The sequence below is a fragment of the Gopherus evgoodei genome, chromosome 17 (genome assembly GCF_007399415.2).
Source record: "Gopherus evgoodei ecotype Sinaloan lineage chromosome 17, rGopEvg1_v1.p, whole genome shotgun sequence".
Lineage (NCBI taxonomy): Eukaryota > Metazoa > Chordata > Testudines > Testudinidae > Gopherus > Gopherus evgoodei.
Window position 1 is genome coordinate 3,840,314 of NC_044338.1, and position 16,167 is coordinate 3,856,480.

General features: G+C 43.2%; 1 protein-coding gene across 2 annotated transcripts; it reads left to right on the forward strand.

The window, feature by feature from the left end:
* Positions 1 to 1,862: 1,862 nt before the first annotated feature.
* TRPV1 (transient receptor potential cation channel subfamily V member 1) lies at positions 1,863 to 16,084 on the forward strand. 2 transcript variants are annotated; one of them, XM_030536394.1, is made up of 15 exons: positions 1,863 to 3,550; positions 4,186 to 4,352; positions 4,686 to 4,838; positions 5,338 to 5,478; positions 6,338 to 6,636; positions 7,295 to 7,471; positions 9,220 to 9,381; positions 9,667 to 9,762; positions 10,505 to 10,575; positions 11,314 to 11,479; positions 12,015 to 12,081; positions 12,758 to 13,074; positions 13,858 to 13,985; positions 15,065 to 15,180; positions 15,730 to 16,084. In XM_030536394.1, the coding sequence occupies exons 1-15, from the start codon at positions 3,234 to 3,236 to the stop codon at positions 15,879 to 15,881; spliced, it is 2,529 nt and encodes an 842-aa protein (XP_030392254.1). In that variant the 5' UTR covers positions 1,863 to 3,233; the 3' UTR covers positions 15,882 to 16,084. The 2 variants fall into 2 exon arrangements, with proteins under 2 accessions (XP_030392254.1, XP_030392255.1); XM_030536395.1 differs by lacking the exon at positions 7,295 to 7,471.
* The last annotated feature ends 83 nt before the right edge of the window (positions 16,085 to 16,167 follow it).

Sequence of the window (16,167 nt, forward strand, 5' to 3'; positions counted from 1 at the left end):
CATCTAATAATGATATAAGCAGCAGTTCCTACCTGCATGTCACATTCGCCTCAATGTGTCTGTGTTTGCCTCATTTCCTCTTGATCACACTGCATGCACACTTGGCTGTTTAAAACACTTAAATAATAAAACAGTTTAGAAACAGTCTTTATTTTAGCATGGCAAGGTGGATGAGGTAATATATTTTATTGGACCAACTTCTGTCCAATAAAAGATGTTACCTCTCCCACCTTGTCTCTCTAATATCCTGGGACCATCACGGCTACACCACCACTTCATTTTAACATTTGTTGTAATTGTAAATCAAACAAAATCAAAGTGCTGGCCTTCCAGATATTACTTATCTATAGTAATCTGTCCTTTTTGCCTTTTTGGTGTCCCAGAGGTGACTATTAGCTTCCAAGGTCCGCCTGTCTAGTGGTTATCTTTACTGGAACTGGTTCTCCAGTCTTTTACACCAATTATACACCACTGAAGTCAGTAGGTGGTAATTTCTCATGTTAGCCAAACGTCTCTTTGCTCTTACATGGCTGAGATGCAGCCCTCATGCGCAAAGACATTGGTGGAGGCCCAGTTCACTGGCTAATAGATCAACCTTTTGGAGTAATATCCTTAACCTCTACTCACAAAAGACTAATTACTACCCATCTAGTTATGTGCTCTAAACAGGCCCATCCACAACAACTTAGCATCTTCTTGCAGTCCTGTCCTCCAAACCCCTTTCAGCAACATCTGACATTTCAAACTTGCTGGACACCTGTTTCATTCATTTCTTTAGCACACCTCCTCTCTCCATCCCTTTCTCATCTGCTCTCCCCAGTGTCAGCTCCTAATTTTATCCTGTTTCTCTTGATTGATGCTTATCCTGCAACTAACACAACTTGCCCTCTTCCCTTCTTGTATCCCCGGACTCTCATCAGATGGGCAAAGGGAGAATGAGAGCTTATTTGTGGTAGATGCCGTGGACCTGATTCTGCTGTTGCTTACCAACTGGTGCAACTCCTTTCATATAAATGAGATACTCCTGATTTATCCTGGTCTGAGAGCAGAGTTAGCCTTCTTGTTTCCAAACAGAGAAACTTACTTTGAGCTTTAATTACTCATGTGCAAAGAGATTGTTTTCTCCTTGCCAGGGATCTATGATGTTCTGAGGTGATGTAGTTTGCCCTATGATCCTGTGTAAAATTTTACTCCCAGGGGAATTCTGCACTACTGTGCAATGCAGAATTTTGCAGAAATTAATGTGCAAGCAGAATTTTCTATCCCCCGCACAGAAATGGACTGCAGCGCTTCTAGAAGCCACTGGACTCGGCAGAGCCCAGCTTATACATAGAAGACACTGCTGGGAGGAAGGAGAGGAAGTTAGAGGGTTCCTGGCAGCTGCAGTTCCCAGCATGTTCCCTGAGAGAAGGAGAGGGCAGCATGCAGGAAACTCTGTGCAAACCTGGAACCTTTGTACAAGCATCAGGATGTGTCTCCCTCTGGATCCCTGGGCAGAGAGGGAGAATGGGTGTCTGGGCTGGGGTGAGGGGGTACCTGGGCTGGGAGGGACTTGATGTGGGCTCTGCAGGGGAGTGGTTGTGGGTGTCTGGCCTCATGGCTGGGCTCTGGGGGGAAAAGGGGGCAGAGAAAGAGGAGCTGGGTTGTCATAGGGGTTTCTTTAACTCTCTACTCCCAGGGAAATTTTTGTGTGTGTCTGTATTGGTACAGACATACTTGCTGACAGGGATTTTGAAATAAATTACCAAAATAATTGAAACTGGCATGATTCTGCAGTGTTATTTTGACAAATAAAATTTGCAGAATTTTAAAATATTGTGTGCAGAATTGTTAATATTTTTGGCACAGAATGCCCCCAGAAGTAGTAAAAATTATTTTCCATATCACTTGGTTTATTAATCAGTGCTGCAGCCTCTTCTTTGCTGGATCATCCCAAAGGGAATGTTGCTGCATACTGATTTCACATACGGAGGCTATTTCCTTCAGGTTAGGAGCTATTCATGTGAATAGTTATGTTGAAGCATGCAGAAAACTCAAGCTGCCTGCCTAACAAAATGCTAAAGGACATGTCACTGTGAGCTAAAAGTCACTTTCTAAACAGTTCAGTGCTTCACCTGGTGGGGAGTGGCCCCTTTGCTGAGGATGGCTTCATGGCTGATGAAGACCAGATCCTTCGTGTCACATTTCTTCTCTTCATGTTCATAGTAGGATACTGTAAAAATTATTTCATGAACAAAGTAAAAAAAAACTATAGATGAAGACACGAACAGTGAAACCTCATGCTTTAGGGCATCAGTGGATTGCTGCGGGGTGAAGAGAAAAAGTTCTCTTCACACTACCAGATACTGCCTTGTTAGTGAGGTTTTCATTTTTGATATTGGTGCCTTCCAAGACAGGATAACAGAACCATACGAGATCAACGTGCCTGTGTAGTAATTTATACCTTTCCATAAGCCTTACAAGAGCTCCACGTGTCTTTGTTTCCTCTTCCTCCCCAGCATGCACAAGGACCTGACATCTGACCCTGCAATCTTTCCCTCCTGGCATGTATTTATTTTTATTTACTCCTGGCTTTGTAACACTCTGTAAGTCTGCCATTTTATTTCCCAGTGTCTGCCAGGTCCTGGCTAGTGGGGTGTGGGGAGAATCTCTATTGAGTTTCCTTCAAGACCTTACCCCTGATTGTTTTACTGTAAGTCAGAGCTTTGTGAGCCAGAAGAGGCTTGGTTTGTCTGTGAAGCAGAATACCAAGTCAGTGTTTATCACCAGAACGGTGGTGGCAGTTGAACAATGTACCATCTAATAGCTGTTTGATGGGCTCGTATGAAACGAGTTGGAGGTGATGAGGTAATAGAATAGAAAAGACACAGCCCCAGCCTTAGTGAACAAGTGACCACAGCACAAGAAGCTTGACCACAATTGGCATCAATTGGCTTCCTTATTGGTAATCTCAGCAGAATTCCTTTGAATTCCTCTCTTAACCCAAAGCAGTGGTTGGTCTCTCCAGATCAGGGATGAGGCACACAGGCCAAGAGGAGCAGTGAGTAGAAAGCGTATACTGCTGCCGTACCTGCTCTGGTAATACAGGATGGCAGCCAGCACCTTCACTTAAAAGAAAAAGAAAGCAACTCATTTTCTAACTGGTGAAGAGTCATACTGAAGCCAGACTAAGCTCCGCATAGTTTATCAGGTGGCAGTATTAATGTCACTGGGTTCCCTGCAGCCTGCTGGCCATGTCATCCATCCTTGGAAAGATGAGGAAACTTGGCAGTTCTGATGTGGAGGACTCTGAAGTCACGGACGAGCACACAGATGGTGAGGATTCCAGTCTGGGAACCCTTGAAAACCTTCAGGGAAGCCAGAGCACAAAGGTACAGCAGCTGCCCAAAAGCAACATCTTCGCTAGACGAGGCCGCTTTGGGATGGGGGATAGCGATAAGAACATGGCACCCATGGACTCCTTGTACCAGATGGACCACATGGGGTCTGCTCCCGTCATCAAGTTTAATGTCAATATGGAAAGGGCAAAAATACACAATCAATTTGCCAAGTAAGTTCCTGATATATTGGATATATATTATGACAGGGGTTGGGTTGCATAGCTCAGCATTTACCCATTGCTTCACAGTATTTGATTTTACAGCAGATATTTAAGTATTTCCTATGCTTTAAAAAACAGGAAGTATCTCAAATACTTTGGTACATTTAATGACTATTGCCCATCCTGGAGCTGTATCTCTGAATGCAATCTACTCTCCAAATGAATCAATAGGAGCGCACTCAGTGCCTCTAGGAATCAAACTCTTTGGTGTCTTACTCAAAATTAGTGGGCACTTTTGAAAACGTTGCCCTGTATCATTTACCCAAAGCTATACAGTGAATCCGTGGTACAGCTGGGATTGGAACTCAGGAGTTCTTGGCTCCCAGGAGCGTGATCAGATGTTAGATTTAGTTGCTTAATTGGATTTAAGTTCTTGTTCTTAACTTTTCACCAGTAAAAACATAATTTCACCAGTACATCTGCTTGTCTAAACCTTTATGATATTACAAACTGTACAATTCATATGTGTAATATTCACTAATGTGTGTGCCACTGAAAGCCAGTAATGGAAGTATAATTGTTTGGTGGTTTTTAAGAGACTTGCTTAATCCTTATGTTTCAGTAACTAAACTTATCTTTGTCAGGCTCCTATGTACCAGTTCCATTGCAAGCTGCTCAGAAAAAGCTTTCAAGTTCTATGATCGTAGAAGGATCTTTGATGCTGTGGCCCAAGGTGACACAAGTGATCTGAATGACCTGCAGATCTATCTCCATGAGACGCGGAAGCATCTCACAGACAATGAGTTCAAAGGTACCTAGTAATGTCAGATGCATCCAAATGCCATTTCCCTCTTCCAGCAGCGCTGCTGATATTAAAAGATCAGAATGGTGTTCACTTAAATACATGGTAAGACATTGCAGAGGGTTCTGCGTCATACAGTAGTTTCCCATGGACTGGGCAATTCTCTATAAAGACGCTGGAAATTTCAGAAAAGTTTGAGAGGTTATTTGTGAAACCCTAAATATCCCTGGGTTCTTCCATCCATTCAGAAGATCCCAGATCCCTTGTGATTACTGCATGCCTAGGTGTCAGAGGGCAGGTTTGTAATGCCCCTTTTTATAGCCATAACCCTCTATGTTACAGAGCCGGAAACTGGGAAAACCTGCTTATTGAAAGCCATGCTGAATCTGCATGATGGGAAGAATGATACCATTCCCCTGCTTCTGGAAATTGCGGAGAAGACAGGCAATCTGAAAGAGTTAGTTAATGCAGAATATACTGACAACTATTATAAGGGTAAGAAAGGCAGCTGGGAGACTGGCCTTACCTGAGCCTAAGTCGGTATAGAAAGACTGGAGATAGACTACAAAGGACTGTCTGAGCCCTTTAGGCATTTCTCTGAATGTAACCAAGAATGAAACTCAGGTTCTAGGAAAGCAGAACCACAAACTGCTGGAGAGCCAGCACTTGTGTTCTTGAAATACCTGGATCACATCTGCTATTTCTGCCAGTGACATGTTTGGTTAATGTGGTCTAATTTTCTTCCTCTTCTAGATGTACATTGGTGGGATAGGGTTGGGAGCACATTGGCCGGGGAGCAAGGAAGCCTGCATTTGCTGCCTCTATTGTCTCCATTCTGTTGATAAATAGAGCACTTCAGTCTCCAGGGCTGTTCAATTTGTCCCTTTTCACCAGCATTGCATTAACCTCAGAAGAAGGAGCCTGTAGTATCTGGCAGCTGTTTCTCTGTGTTATGTGAAGTGAGATTTCTGTGGTCTGATGAGTGTTTCCCTAGGTCAGACTGCTCTCCATATTGCCATCGAGAGGAGGAATATGTACTTGGTGAAGCTCTTGGTCCAAAATGGAGCAGACGTTCATGCGAGAGCCCACGGGGAGTTCTTCAGAAAAATCAAAGGGAAACCTGGCTTTTATTTTGGTAAGGAAAACAAGGCGCATGATATGATTTCAGTCACTGATCAAGTAACCAAGAGAGTTGTCCCAAATGTGAGCTGTTCAAATACTCCTGATTATGGGGGACCAGATGACCCACAAATAGCAGAAGGGCTAATCCAACCTTCCCTAGTATTTCCCTAATGGGGGCTGGGATTATAAAGGAGCTAAGGCAGTTAGGCATGCATTTCCCATTGATATTCAGTGCAAGATGTGTACCTAACCCCATTTGTCCTCTGAACTATCTCTGTATCTCTTGATGGGTTGTATCATTATTAAAGGCACCTTCTAGCCCTGCACTCAATATTTCTATAGCCATCTATTTTCAGTGGGAATAGGATGTTATAATCCAAGCATAATTTTATTTTTTTCTGCCTAAAACTTAATGTGTGAGGTCCAAATACAAGTCCTCTTTTTTGGGGGGAAAACTCCCTTAACACATTCAGTCCTTTTAACCAAAATACATAGGGACCATTCAATATGCATTTCTAATTTGATAATTCTGTTTTGTTTTTTTTTCAACTCGTCACATGCTGTGTCCAGATAGCTCCCATGTATTGATCAGCAAGGTATGAACATTTTCACTAGTGAGGGAAATTCACCCATATTTAGAGGGCCTGCACAAGTTTTATGCAGTGCTTAAATTCATAGGAAAATACAGTTTTTACAATGAGACTAAGATTTGGTACAGTATTTGATGGAGAACTGCTCGCCCGTCTGGTCATGGTGTGAGGTTTCAAACCTGCAGAGGTTTCAGATTCTCCTTCACTTTTAAGCTCATAAAGGTGACTTTCGTACATATGGTGAGTTTTTTCTGACCAGTGGTTCATGTTGCTTGCCATTAGGTGAACTGCCTCTTTCCCTGGCTGCCTGCACCAACCAGCTAGGCATTGTGAAATTCCTCCTCGAGAATCGGTATCATCCAGCCAATATAGCTGGCCAGGACTCTATGGGCAATACAGTTCTGCACGCCCTTGTGGAGATTGCAGATAACACCAAAGATAACACCAAGTTTGTAACAAAAGTGTATAACAACATTTTGATCCTTGGTGCCAAAATTAACCCGATGCTGAAGCTGGAAGAGATCACTAACAAGAAAGGACGGACTCCTTTAACCTTGGCTGCAAAGAAAGGGAAGATAGGGGTAGGTGGACACATACCTGTTACCCTTTCAAATGACACACAGTATAATAAAAACATTTACACTGGGTACATGTCATTACTTGCTGCCTGGGCCTAGCAGACCAAGACAGTGGAAAACTTTGCAGGACTTAATGCTGGAGTTTAAAAAGCAAAGCTTTGATGTAGTCTAGGTAATGTGTCCAAAGGGAGTCATGTAGTATCACTACACATATGTCAGCCTAGATGGAAACAGTAAAAGTGCCCTGGCTGCTATCTCAGGTGGAGTAGGAAGTGCATCTTTGACTGGCTGACATGGCCAATTCCAAAATATTTCCCATTCACCAAGACAGTGACCTCAAAGGGATACAAAACAGGTGCCTCTAGATGTTTGTTTTAGGTTTGAGAGGCCAAAGATAGTCACAAATCTTAACTGGAAGAGACCAGAGAGACACTTCTTTGTGCTACTGCATTAGTCCATTTGCCACATTCATATTGCCCCATTGCCCAGAAGCCAATGAGATCACTGGCTTTTGGATATTGTGAGCTGTACAGTATCCCAATGGCTTGACATCAGTGCAGTTAAGCCAGGGTGCAATCTGAATTCCTGTGTTACTGAGAAACTGAATAACAAAAAATCTACCACACCTGAAATGTTGGTCATATTATTCTTTTATGATCAGATTTTCGCCTATATCCTTAGACGAGAGATCAAAGAGCCTGAGTGTAGGCATCTGTCTAGGAAGTTCACCGAATGGGCCTATGGACCCGTCCACTCATCTCTTTATGACCTGTCCTCCATAGACACGTGTGAGAAAAACTCAGTGCTTGAGATTATTGCGTATAGCAGCAAAACACCAGTGAGTATGAAACCTCCTCTACACTTTCTTACTGGGTTCAGTGGTCAGCTGTGTTCTGTGTAGTGCGTGTCTCTGAAGGTTTGCACCATTTAGCAGAGCTTTGTTACGAGTGAATAGTGATCAGGAACAGCGCAGAGATGTAATTTCGTTCTTGGCATGAGTCTATACACTGACATTCCTTCTGCCCACCTGACTGTGGAAGCTAATCCTGGGACTCTTTATTGCAAATATTCCCCTTTGGCTTGAAGCCAGCAGTACCGTTCACAGGAATGCTCGCTCAGACAAGTAAGGGTACAGTCATACCATTCAGCAAGCCTCTGTGTTGTATGTCATTCCCTGGCACTCCTTTGGGCTCCTGAGAGAAACATTTTAGTTAGAGCAGGGGACTGGGAGTCAGGCCTCCAGGGTTCTGTTCTCAGCTATGCTCCTAACTGACTGAGCAACCCTGGACAAATCATTCTACTTTAGTTTCCCTATCTGTGAAACTGGGATAATAACACTTCCCTGCCTTTCGGGGATTGGAGAATATGTTCACTGGGTGTGACAATGCTGCCCGTGGGAGCCAGATGAGGTCACTCAATTAGGGTGAACTGCAAACAAAACGGGGCAAACAAACCCCAGACTGGTGGTTATTCCAATACTTAGATTTACCAAGCTAGCGCAAAACAGCTTCTATAGTACCTTACTGGTTACTCAAAAGTCCAAACGCAGTTCCCTTAAAGTACCCAGCCTCAGGCCTCCATCCAGACACACATGTCAGATATGATGATGATGATTACTGAGAATCTTATCTCATCATATAAATGAAAAGGTTCTTCCAATCCCAAAAGATTAGTCTCACACCCAGGTTCAATTATAACTTAGATCTTACCCAAAATACATGCTTTATAGCTAATTTTATTAACTAAGCTAAAGTTTATTTAAAAAAAAAAGACTGTTGGTTAAAAGATCAATATACATACAGACTTGAATTCGGTTCTTGAGGTTCAGATACATAGCAGAGATGAGCTTGTAGTTGCCAAAAGTCTTTTTAGATATAGTCCATAGGTTATAACCCAAAGTCCATATTCAGGGTGACTCCAGTCAGTGACTGGGGATCTCAATCCTTGTGGCTTAAGGTTTCCCCCTCTTGAAACCCAAAGCAGATCTGAGATGAAGAAGGATCTTGTCCCAGGGTTTTTATACATTTCCAGCAGTCTTTTGGCCTGAGAAAACAATAGGCTTAACTTTCCTTCTTCCAAACATCATGGCAATTAGCACAGGATAATTTATCCATTAAACAGTTCAGATACAGGTTACCACAACTTTCAAAGAAACATATAGACAATAATACTATTTCACTCACTTAGGAAGTATCTTCCTAAATGTTAATATTCCTTTTTTTGTCTTTGAATCAAAGCTATCGCAATAGACAAGACTTGTTTGCTTACATCACAAGACCTGAGCAAACATCTACCCTTCTACCTCTAACAATGCCAACTTGCATTTCAAAGCTCTATTCACTTACATATTTTCCTAACAAGTCTGTAAAGTTCCACGATGGGTCAGGTCAGTCTGTGAGTTAATTAACTCCTTCTGGCCCTGTCACCTTCCAATGAAATATTATATTACACTCATAATGTCACACTGGGGACAATGAGATTTCATTTACTGTTTGCAAAGACCTTTGGCAGGTGCTCTCTCATCTTATGTGTGTATTGGCTTCTTTGGGACTCGCATTCCTTCTCTCTCTCTCATCCCCCTCGCAGAATCGCCATGAGATGCTGCTGGTAGAGCCCCTGAACAGGCTGCTGCAGGATAAGTGGGACCGATTCAAACGCCTATTTTACTTCAACTTCTTTGTTTATGCTATGCACATTATCATACTCACCATGGCCGCCTACTTCAGACCTGTGGAGAAACATGGAAAGGTACTTCACTGGTCATGTTCTTCAGTGTGACCACCCCGGGGATGAATTCCCAGGCTGCCAGTCATGTTATTGGTGCCAGAGCTTTAACGGTTCTTCCTTCTTACCCGAGTGAGGGGGAGAAAAAGTGCAGAGGAAGGATTCCTCCTCCAGACCCCTCCTTGGAGAATGGAGGAAGCAGTGCTTTTAGGGACCAATCCTAGGAGAAGCCAAGCACTTTCAACTGCTCAGCTGACAGGTCCTTTTCCATCTTCAGCTGTGCTGATCCTTTGCTCCTGTGTTATGCAGCCTCCATTCAAATTTGAATACACCACCAAGGAGTGTTTTCGTGTCATTGGAGAGATCCTGAGTGTGCTGGGAGGTCTCTATTTCTTTTTCAGAGGGGTAAGAGCTTTGACATTTCTCCTTAGAGCCATGTGGATAGGTGGGAGCCAAAAATAACTGCCCTCCTTGACTTGGGCTAGCTGCTATTAGAGTCCATCCCTCACTTGAAAGCTACAGAGAGTTTTTAATGGCATGGCCAGGAGCTGTCAGGTTTCTACTGAGTTACAAAGCTAAGGTGCAGTTGCCTGTCGTCCTACTGTATGAGAAGGCAGGTCCTACAAAGTCTAGGAGTGCCTGAGCACAGACACAAGCCTTAAGGGGGTATTGAATATAGCCAGGGCCTGCACCATTAAGGACTTTAGAGATCATCAGTGCTATTTTAAACACAAACTGCTACGGTATGGTGGCCAGCGTAAAGAACACACAGCAAGCGCAATGTGATCACAGTTGCTCAAACCAGTGAGCAAATGGGCTGTTGCTCCCACAGAAGCTGGAAGCTCCAGAGTAGTGCTACACTGAGGGGATAACCATAATTGAGGCTCATGCTTACTGGAATGTGTGTTGCTTTTGAGAGGTTCTTGTGGGCTAACTTAGGGTTAGCTGTTTCCCTTTTCTCAGCTTGGACCCGGGTCAGCAGACCTCCCCAGCACTTAGCGGGGCAGTGGTTGCAGCAGTATTTCCAACAAGTTTGATCCAGATAACAGTCAGCACTTAGATACAGAATGATGGGTCCCTTGGGAAGATTCACAGTGGAAATGTACTTGCCAACCTGAAACTGGTTTTTCGTCTCCCTTTTCTGCAGATACAATATTTCGTGCAGAGGCGGCCCTCATTAAAGACTCTGCTAGCTGACAGTTACAGTGAGGTTCTTTTGTAAGCTTCTCAGCAACTTCTTTATTTGCGTTTGAATGTGGCATTTAGGAGCCTGCATGTACCGGCTTTGAAATAAGCACAGTGCTTTTCATCCCCCAGTTCTCTTAGCACTTTACACAGGTGGCTCCAGGTCATAACCCTCATTTACAGGTGGGGAAGGTGAGGTGCTGAAAGGTTAACTGTCTGGGTCCTCCAGCAGAGCCAGGGATTGATCCCAGGGCTCTTGACTTGCAGTCCAATGCCCTGTGCACTGGGCCATGCTGAAACCTCTCTTGTCCCCAATGGTACCTTCCGCTTTATGCTATTGGAGCCCTCTGCCTTCCCTAGTCGGAAGGCTGCTACAAAGGGCAGCTCCCTGAACTGCTGCCAGCTCTGTGGTGAGAGAGAGGGAGTGCCAGAGAGAGCAGTGCTCGAGGACAACAGAGAATTGTGGCTTGTCTTGCCGACATCCTGCAAGGCAGAAGAACAGCAGCTGGGTTGGAGAAACAGGGGTATGCGGGAAACTCGGGAGTTATTTAGGGGAGAAGAATTGTGGAGGGTGCAGAAGACAAGTAAAGCATGAAAGGAAAGAATCTTTCAAGGGATGGAGCTTGGCCTAAGAGGACATGTCTGTCCAGATGGGTTCTAATGTGCTTTTGGGGAGTTCCTGAGTCCACTCTCTGTGCCTTCATCCCTCCTTTCTCGCCTGCCTGCCTGGGAGGGTCTGCACTCTGTTTTTGAACCATGCTTGTCTTTCAGCTTTGTTCACTCGCTGTTCCTGTTGAGTTCGGTGGTGCTGTACTTCTGTGGCCAGGAACTCTATGTGGCATCCATGGTGTTCTCCTTGGCACTGGGCTGGGCTAACATGCTGTACTACACCCGAGGCTTCCAGCAGATGGGGATTTACTCTGTCATGATTGAGAAGGTCAGTCTAGGGAGCAGCTGGGAAGCCCTGCTGAATTTTCACAGGCCTGGAAAGTACCACCGCCGACTCAACCTTACCGTTTAAACCATGGAGAGCAGCTTTATTTTCACCTTCGGGGGAAATCTACTCCCTGTTGCTAGTGAGTCTGAAAAGGCTCGTATCAGTTAACTCTACTCTCCTCGATTTATTTTCAGGCCTTCTCCACAAAGAAGTCTGACCTCTTCATGTGGTCTAGCCAAGTAGTCTATAGAGGGGGACAAAGAACCACACTGTCTTAGCTTGATTCACACATGAAAGGCTGAAAATATATTTGGCATTAGATATACTGCATATGCATCCAATAGGTTTTATGAATAATGCAAAGGGAATGTTCTCTATATTGAAAGCCAATACTCAAAAACTCAGTCATAGTGTAAGGCAAGAGCAGTGGGTTCACACTGTATAGTTCCTTCTTGGAGCCAAATCAGGACTTTCCACCACTCTTGGTTGCAGTTTGTATTAGATTCCTATAAAATGTTCTGTTTCCATGTTGCAGATGATCCTGAGGGATTTATGTCGCTTCATGTTTGTCTACCTAGTATTTCTCTTGGGATTTTCTACAGGTAATGTCACTTTGAGAGTTATTTTTTCTTAGAGAATCAATGAGATTTAGCAAAAATTACCTTTTCAGTTAATTTAGAATTCCCTTTACCAACTAGAAATTAAGAAATCTACATCATGCCCCTGTGCAAAATCTCTATCACATAAAAAAAAAAAAAAATAAAAAATACTACTACTTAGCTTAAAATGGGTTTTTTTACCATAGATCTCAAAATAATGCCAAGCAGCAGGGGGGGAGGGATAGCTCAGTGGTTTGAGCATTGGTTTGCTAAGTCCCAGGTTGTGAGTTCAATCCTTGAGGGGGCCATTTGGGGAACCAAGGTAAAAATCTAGGGATTGGTCCTGCTTTAAGCAGGGGGTTGGACTAGATGACCTCTTGAGGTCCCTTCCAACCCTATGATTCTATGATTATTCCCATTTCACAGATGGAAAACCCAGACACCACATTTTCAAGTCATCTCTAATTTTGGATGCCTCCATGTTGGGTGCCCAACTTTAGAATCCTGGGGACTGATTTTTCAGAGCTGCTGACTCCCCACAACTCCACCTGCAGTTGATGGCCATCAATATATTGTGTCTAATCAGATACATCTTTGCAAGTTTTTCATTGTTTTCAAAATGAGCATGGTCTCCTGAATATCTTTTTCTTGTATACATCACTCTTCCTATTTGCAACAGCTGTGGTAACTCTGATTGAAGATGATTATGAGGGACGTGAAAATGACAGCTGTCTCTGCACCCGATTCAGCCAGCTGAAGTGTGGCCGCACATCATACAACAGTCTGTATTACACCTGCCTGGAGCTGTTTAAGTTCACCATTGGCATGGGAGATCTAGAGTTCACTGAGAACTACAAGTTTAAGTCTGTCTTTGTCATCCTGTTGGTCCTCTACGTCATCCTCACCTACATTCTCCTGCTCAACATGCTGATTGCGCTGATGGGGGAAACTGTGAACAAGATCGCACAAGAGAGTAAGAGCATCTGGAAACTCCAGGTTTGTTGATCCCCCAAGGGTTCTGGTCTTCATGTTGGAACTAGAAAGAGAACTTAGGGGATAAGCGCTTTAAGGGGAATCTGGAGGGACTGGTATGTTTCTAAACTTGCAGATTTTCATGTCTTTCATAGATTCTAGAACTGGAAGGGACCTTGAGAGGTCATAGAGTCCAGTCCCCTGCCCTCATGGCAGGACCAAATACTGTCTAGACCATCCCTGATAGGAAGACTGAGACATTTATCTATCTATCTCCTGATTCCTTACCCATGAGCACAAGCCTGTATGACTGTCCTTGGTCCCTTTCCTCATCTGGTGTATGATGCACTGTTTAAGCAGATGTTCTTGGTATATACTGAATATTTCACAGATGTTTGCAGTTTAAGAAAATAAATATTTTTATTATTAGACAATAACAGAGTAAAAAACCTGAAGGCATTTAGGCTCTTGACACTGGAAAACCATGATCAGAATACAAAAAAATAGAGATTATGCCTTGGAGGAAAGCAAATGCCTTCTGCCAGGTTTGCAGATAATGCCATGTCAGCTTTTGTGTACGAAAAGAAACCCTGTAGTTCTAACTACATAACAGTAGTCATCCATCATTTTAAAAGACACACTTCTAGAGAAATTGTATGTTTTGTGGTTGGTATGATCATTGCCCTAGGCTGACAATGCAGGTGAAAGTTCGGGGATTCTTGTTTTATGAAGAAAGGACTCGACATTTGTATAAATATAGTTAAATGCCAGCTGTTCCCCACTCTCCTTGCCTTTTTCAATTGGTAGAGAGCCATCACCATCTTGAATATCGAAAACAGCTATCTGAACTGCATGATAAGCTCATTCCGATCCGGGAAGCGAGTTTTAGTGGGAACCACACCTGATGACAAGGATGATTACAGATGGTGTTTCAGGTAACCTGGTTTTATCTTAAATAGATAATCTTTTACAGAAACACATCTATAGGCCTGGGATGGCTCAATAACTAGTAATGGGATGTAGATCTCTTAAACTTAGGGTGACCAAAAATTACACTAAGTGATGGCTGTTCAGTGGCGTGAGTGAAATGGGTTCTTAGTCCAATTTGCAATAGACTTGGTCCAGCCTGCTGGGTCTGAGATGCCAGAATGCCAAGCAGACCTTCTATATTAAAATAGCAACATTATGTCCTCTCATCACTGTCCGTCTCAAAACAGTATCATAGCTCAACTGATAATGAACAGATACTGCAGCTGAGCCTTTTTCTTTCCATATCTGATTCTACGTTGCTTTACTTCCTGGGCCACTGGGACACAAATTTCTCAGTGTGGAGAATCCTGGCTAGAGTGCAGAGATTGAGTATCTGACCTATGCAACAGGGACGTCTATGGCATTCCCCTGCCAAACCATGAAGCACTGGCAGAACTGTTACACAGCAGGCCTGCGATAGCCCAAACTCTTCCTTGTGTGGTGACTGGCCAGTGGATCTGCATACTCACAGATTCACCAGCCCATAGCCAACCCTCTGCCCTGGGACACAAGGACGGAGTGTGACTATGGAATCCCTTGGTGTTTCTCTGCATAGTATGATATAAATTTAATTGAGTCAGGTAGGTTTCTCCTCAGATGAATGTTACAGAATTCTTTATGGGCAGTTGCCTTGGTCCTCAGGCTGAGAGTGGCCTTTTGCAAATATCCAGTAGATGGTGAATTTTATTTGGTATATTAGGGACTTTAAAGCTTCCTGTGGGTTTAATGTTCTGTATTAATCAGCCACAACGATTAGGCCAGCACCATTCTGCAACACTTTACTTCACAAAAATTCCAGGATTATTGCTGTGCACCTTGAGTAGTAATTACTATTCTACAAGAATTATCTGAGTAGCTTGTCCACACAGGGAACTGGACGCGTGACAAAGTTATACTATGCATACGGTCCTTGAGACTCTAGATCCTTTTCTGGAGAATAAATTAGATCCCTTTCAACATTAAATCACTTTTGTTCTCTCTCCAGAGTCGATGAAGTGAACTGGTCCACATGGAACACTAATCTGGGCATAATCAACGAGGAGCCCGGATACAGCATGGGCTTGAAGCGAAACTCAAGTTTTTCTTTTAAGTCAAGCAGAGGTGAGGAATCCGGGTGTGAAAACTCTCTGGTTCTTCCCATATTCTGACGGTATTAGACAATACATTTGGTTATAGAGGCAGCATAATGCAGTGCAAGTTTATACATCTCTCAGTGAGATTTCGAAGAGCTACATGAACCGCTGTTAAATGAACACAGTGGGCAAAAGGATTAAAATGAACTAACCCTTTATTCATTTTGCAGTTTTATTCTTTGGAATTCTCTAGCTCCCTCCAGTTCCTCACTCTGGATGTTTCTATGGTAATGACCGGCACACCTTGGCAGCAGTGTACCACAGGAGTCACCCTGTCATGCCCCAACCCCACAGTGCAGTAGCTCACTAGTCAGCACAGAAGAGCCCCAGTTCATAGATCAGTGGGTGTACTTGTCAGCTTAAAAGAATGGAAAACTGACAGAAGAATAAAACTCTTAAAAGAATAAAATCTTCACTTGTGCTTTATATCATATCAGCTTTCCTCTGTGTTGGAAACCAGGAATATTCTGGTCTGTTTCTACAGGAAAAAAACATTAATAGCCACTTTGCTTATAAGTTTCAGGGAAAAACTGGAAGACCTTGGTTCCACTTTTGAGAGATGGGAGCAGGCGAGAGGAGGCACAGAAACAACCAGAAGAAGCCAAGTTAAAACCCATTTTGGAACATGATTATGAGCCTGACGACTCTGGGGCAAGGAAGTCTGTTTAGTTTTTTTTGTTTGTTGTTGAATATAATTGTTCTTAAGAAGAAGGTTAATTATAATTGTTTTTAAGTGTATTGTCTATGTTCACAGACAATGGACTTGGAGCTCTTTATGAGAACAGAGCATTATGGCAAAAGGGCTGAGGAAGTTACTGTATGTAATGATTCCTTAAATATGTTAAGTAAACAGCTTGTTAGTTAAGACCATGTTTCCATAAATTGGTAATTACTGGTTAGATATCTACCTCCAATCAACCACACTAGAAGGCTCTCTCTTGAGCTTTGTACAGTA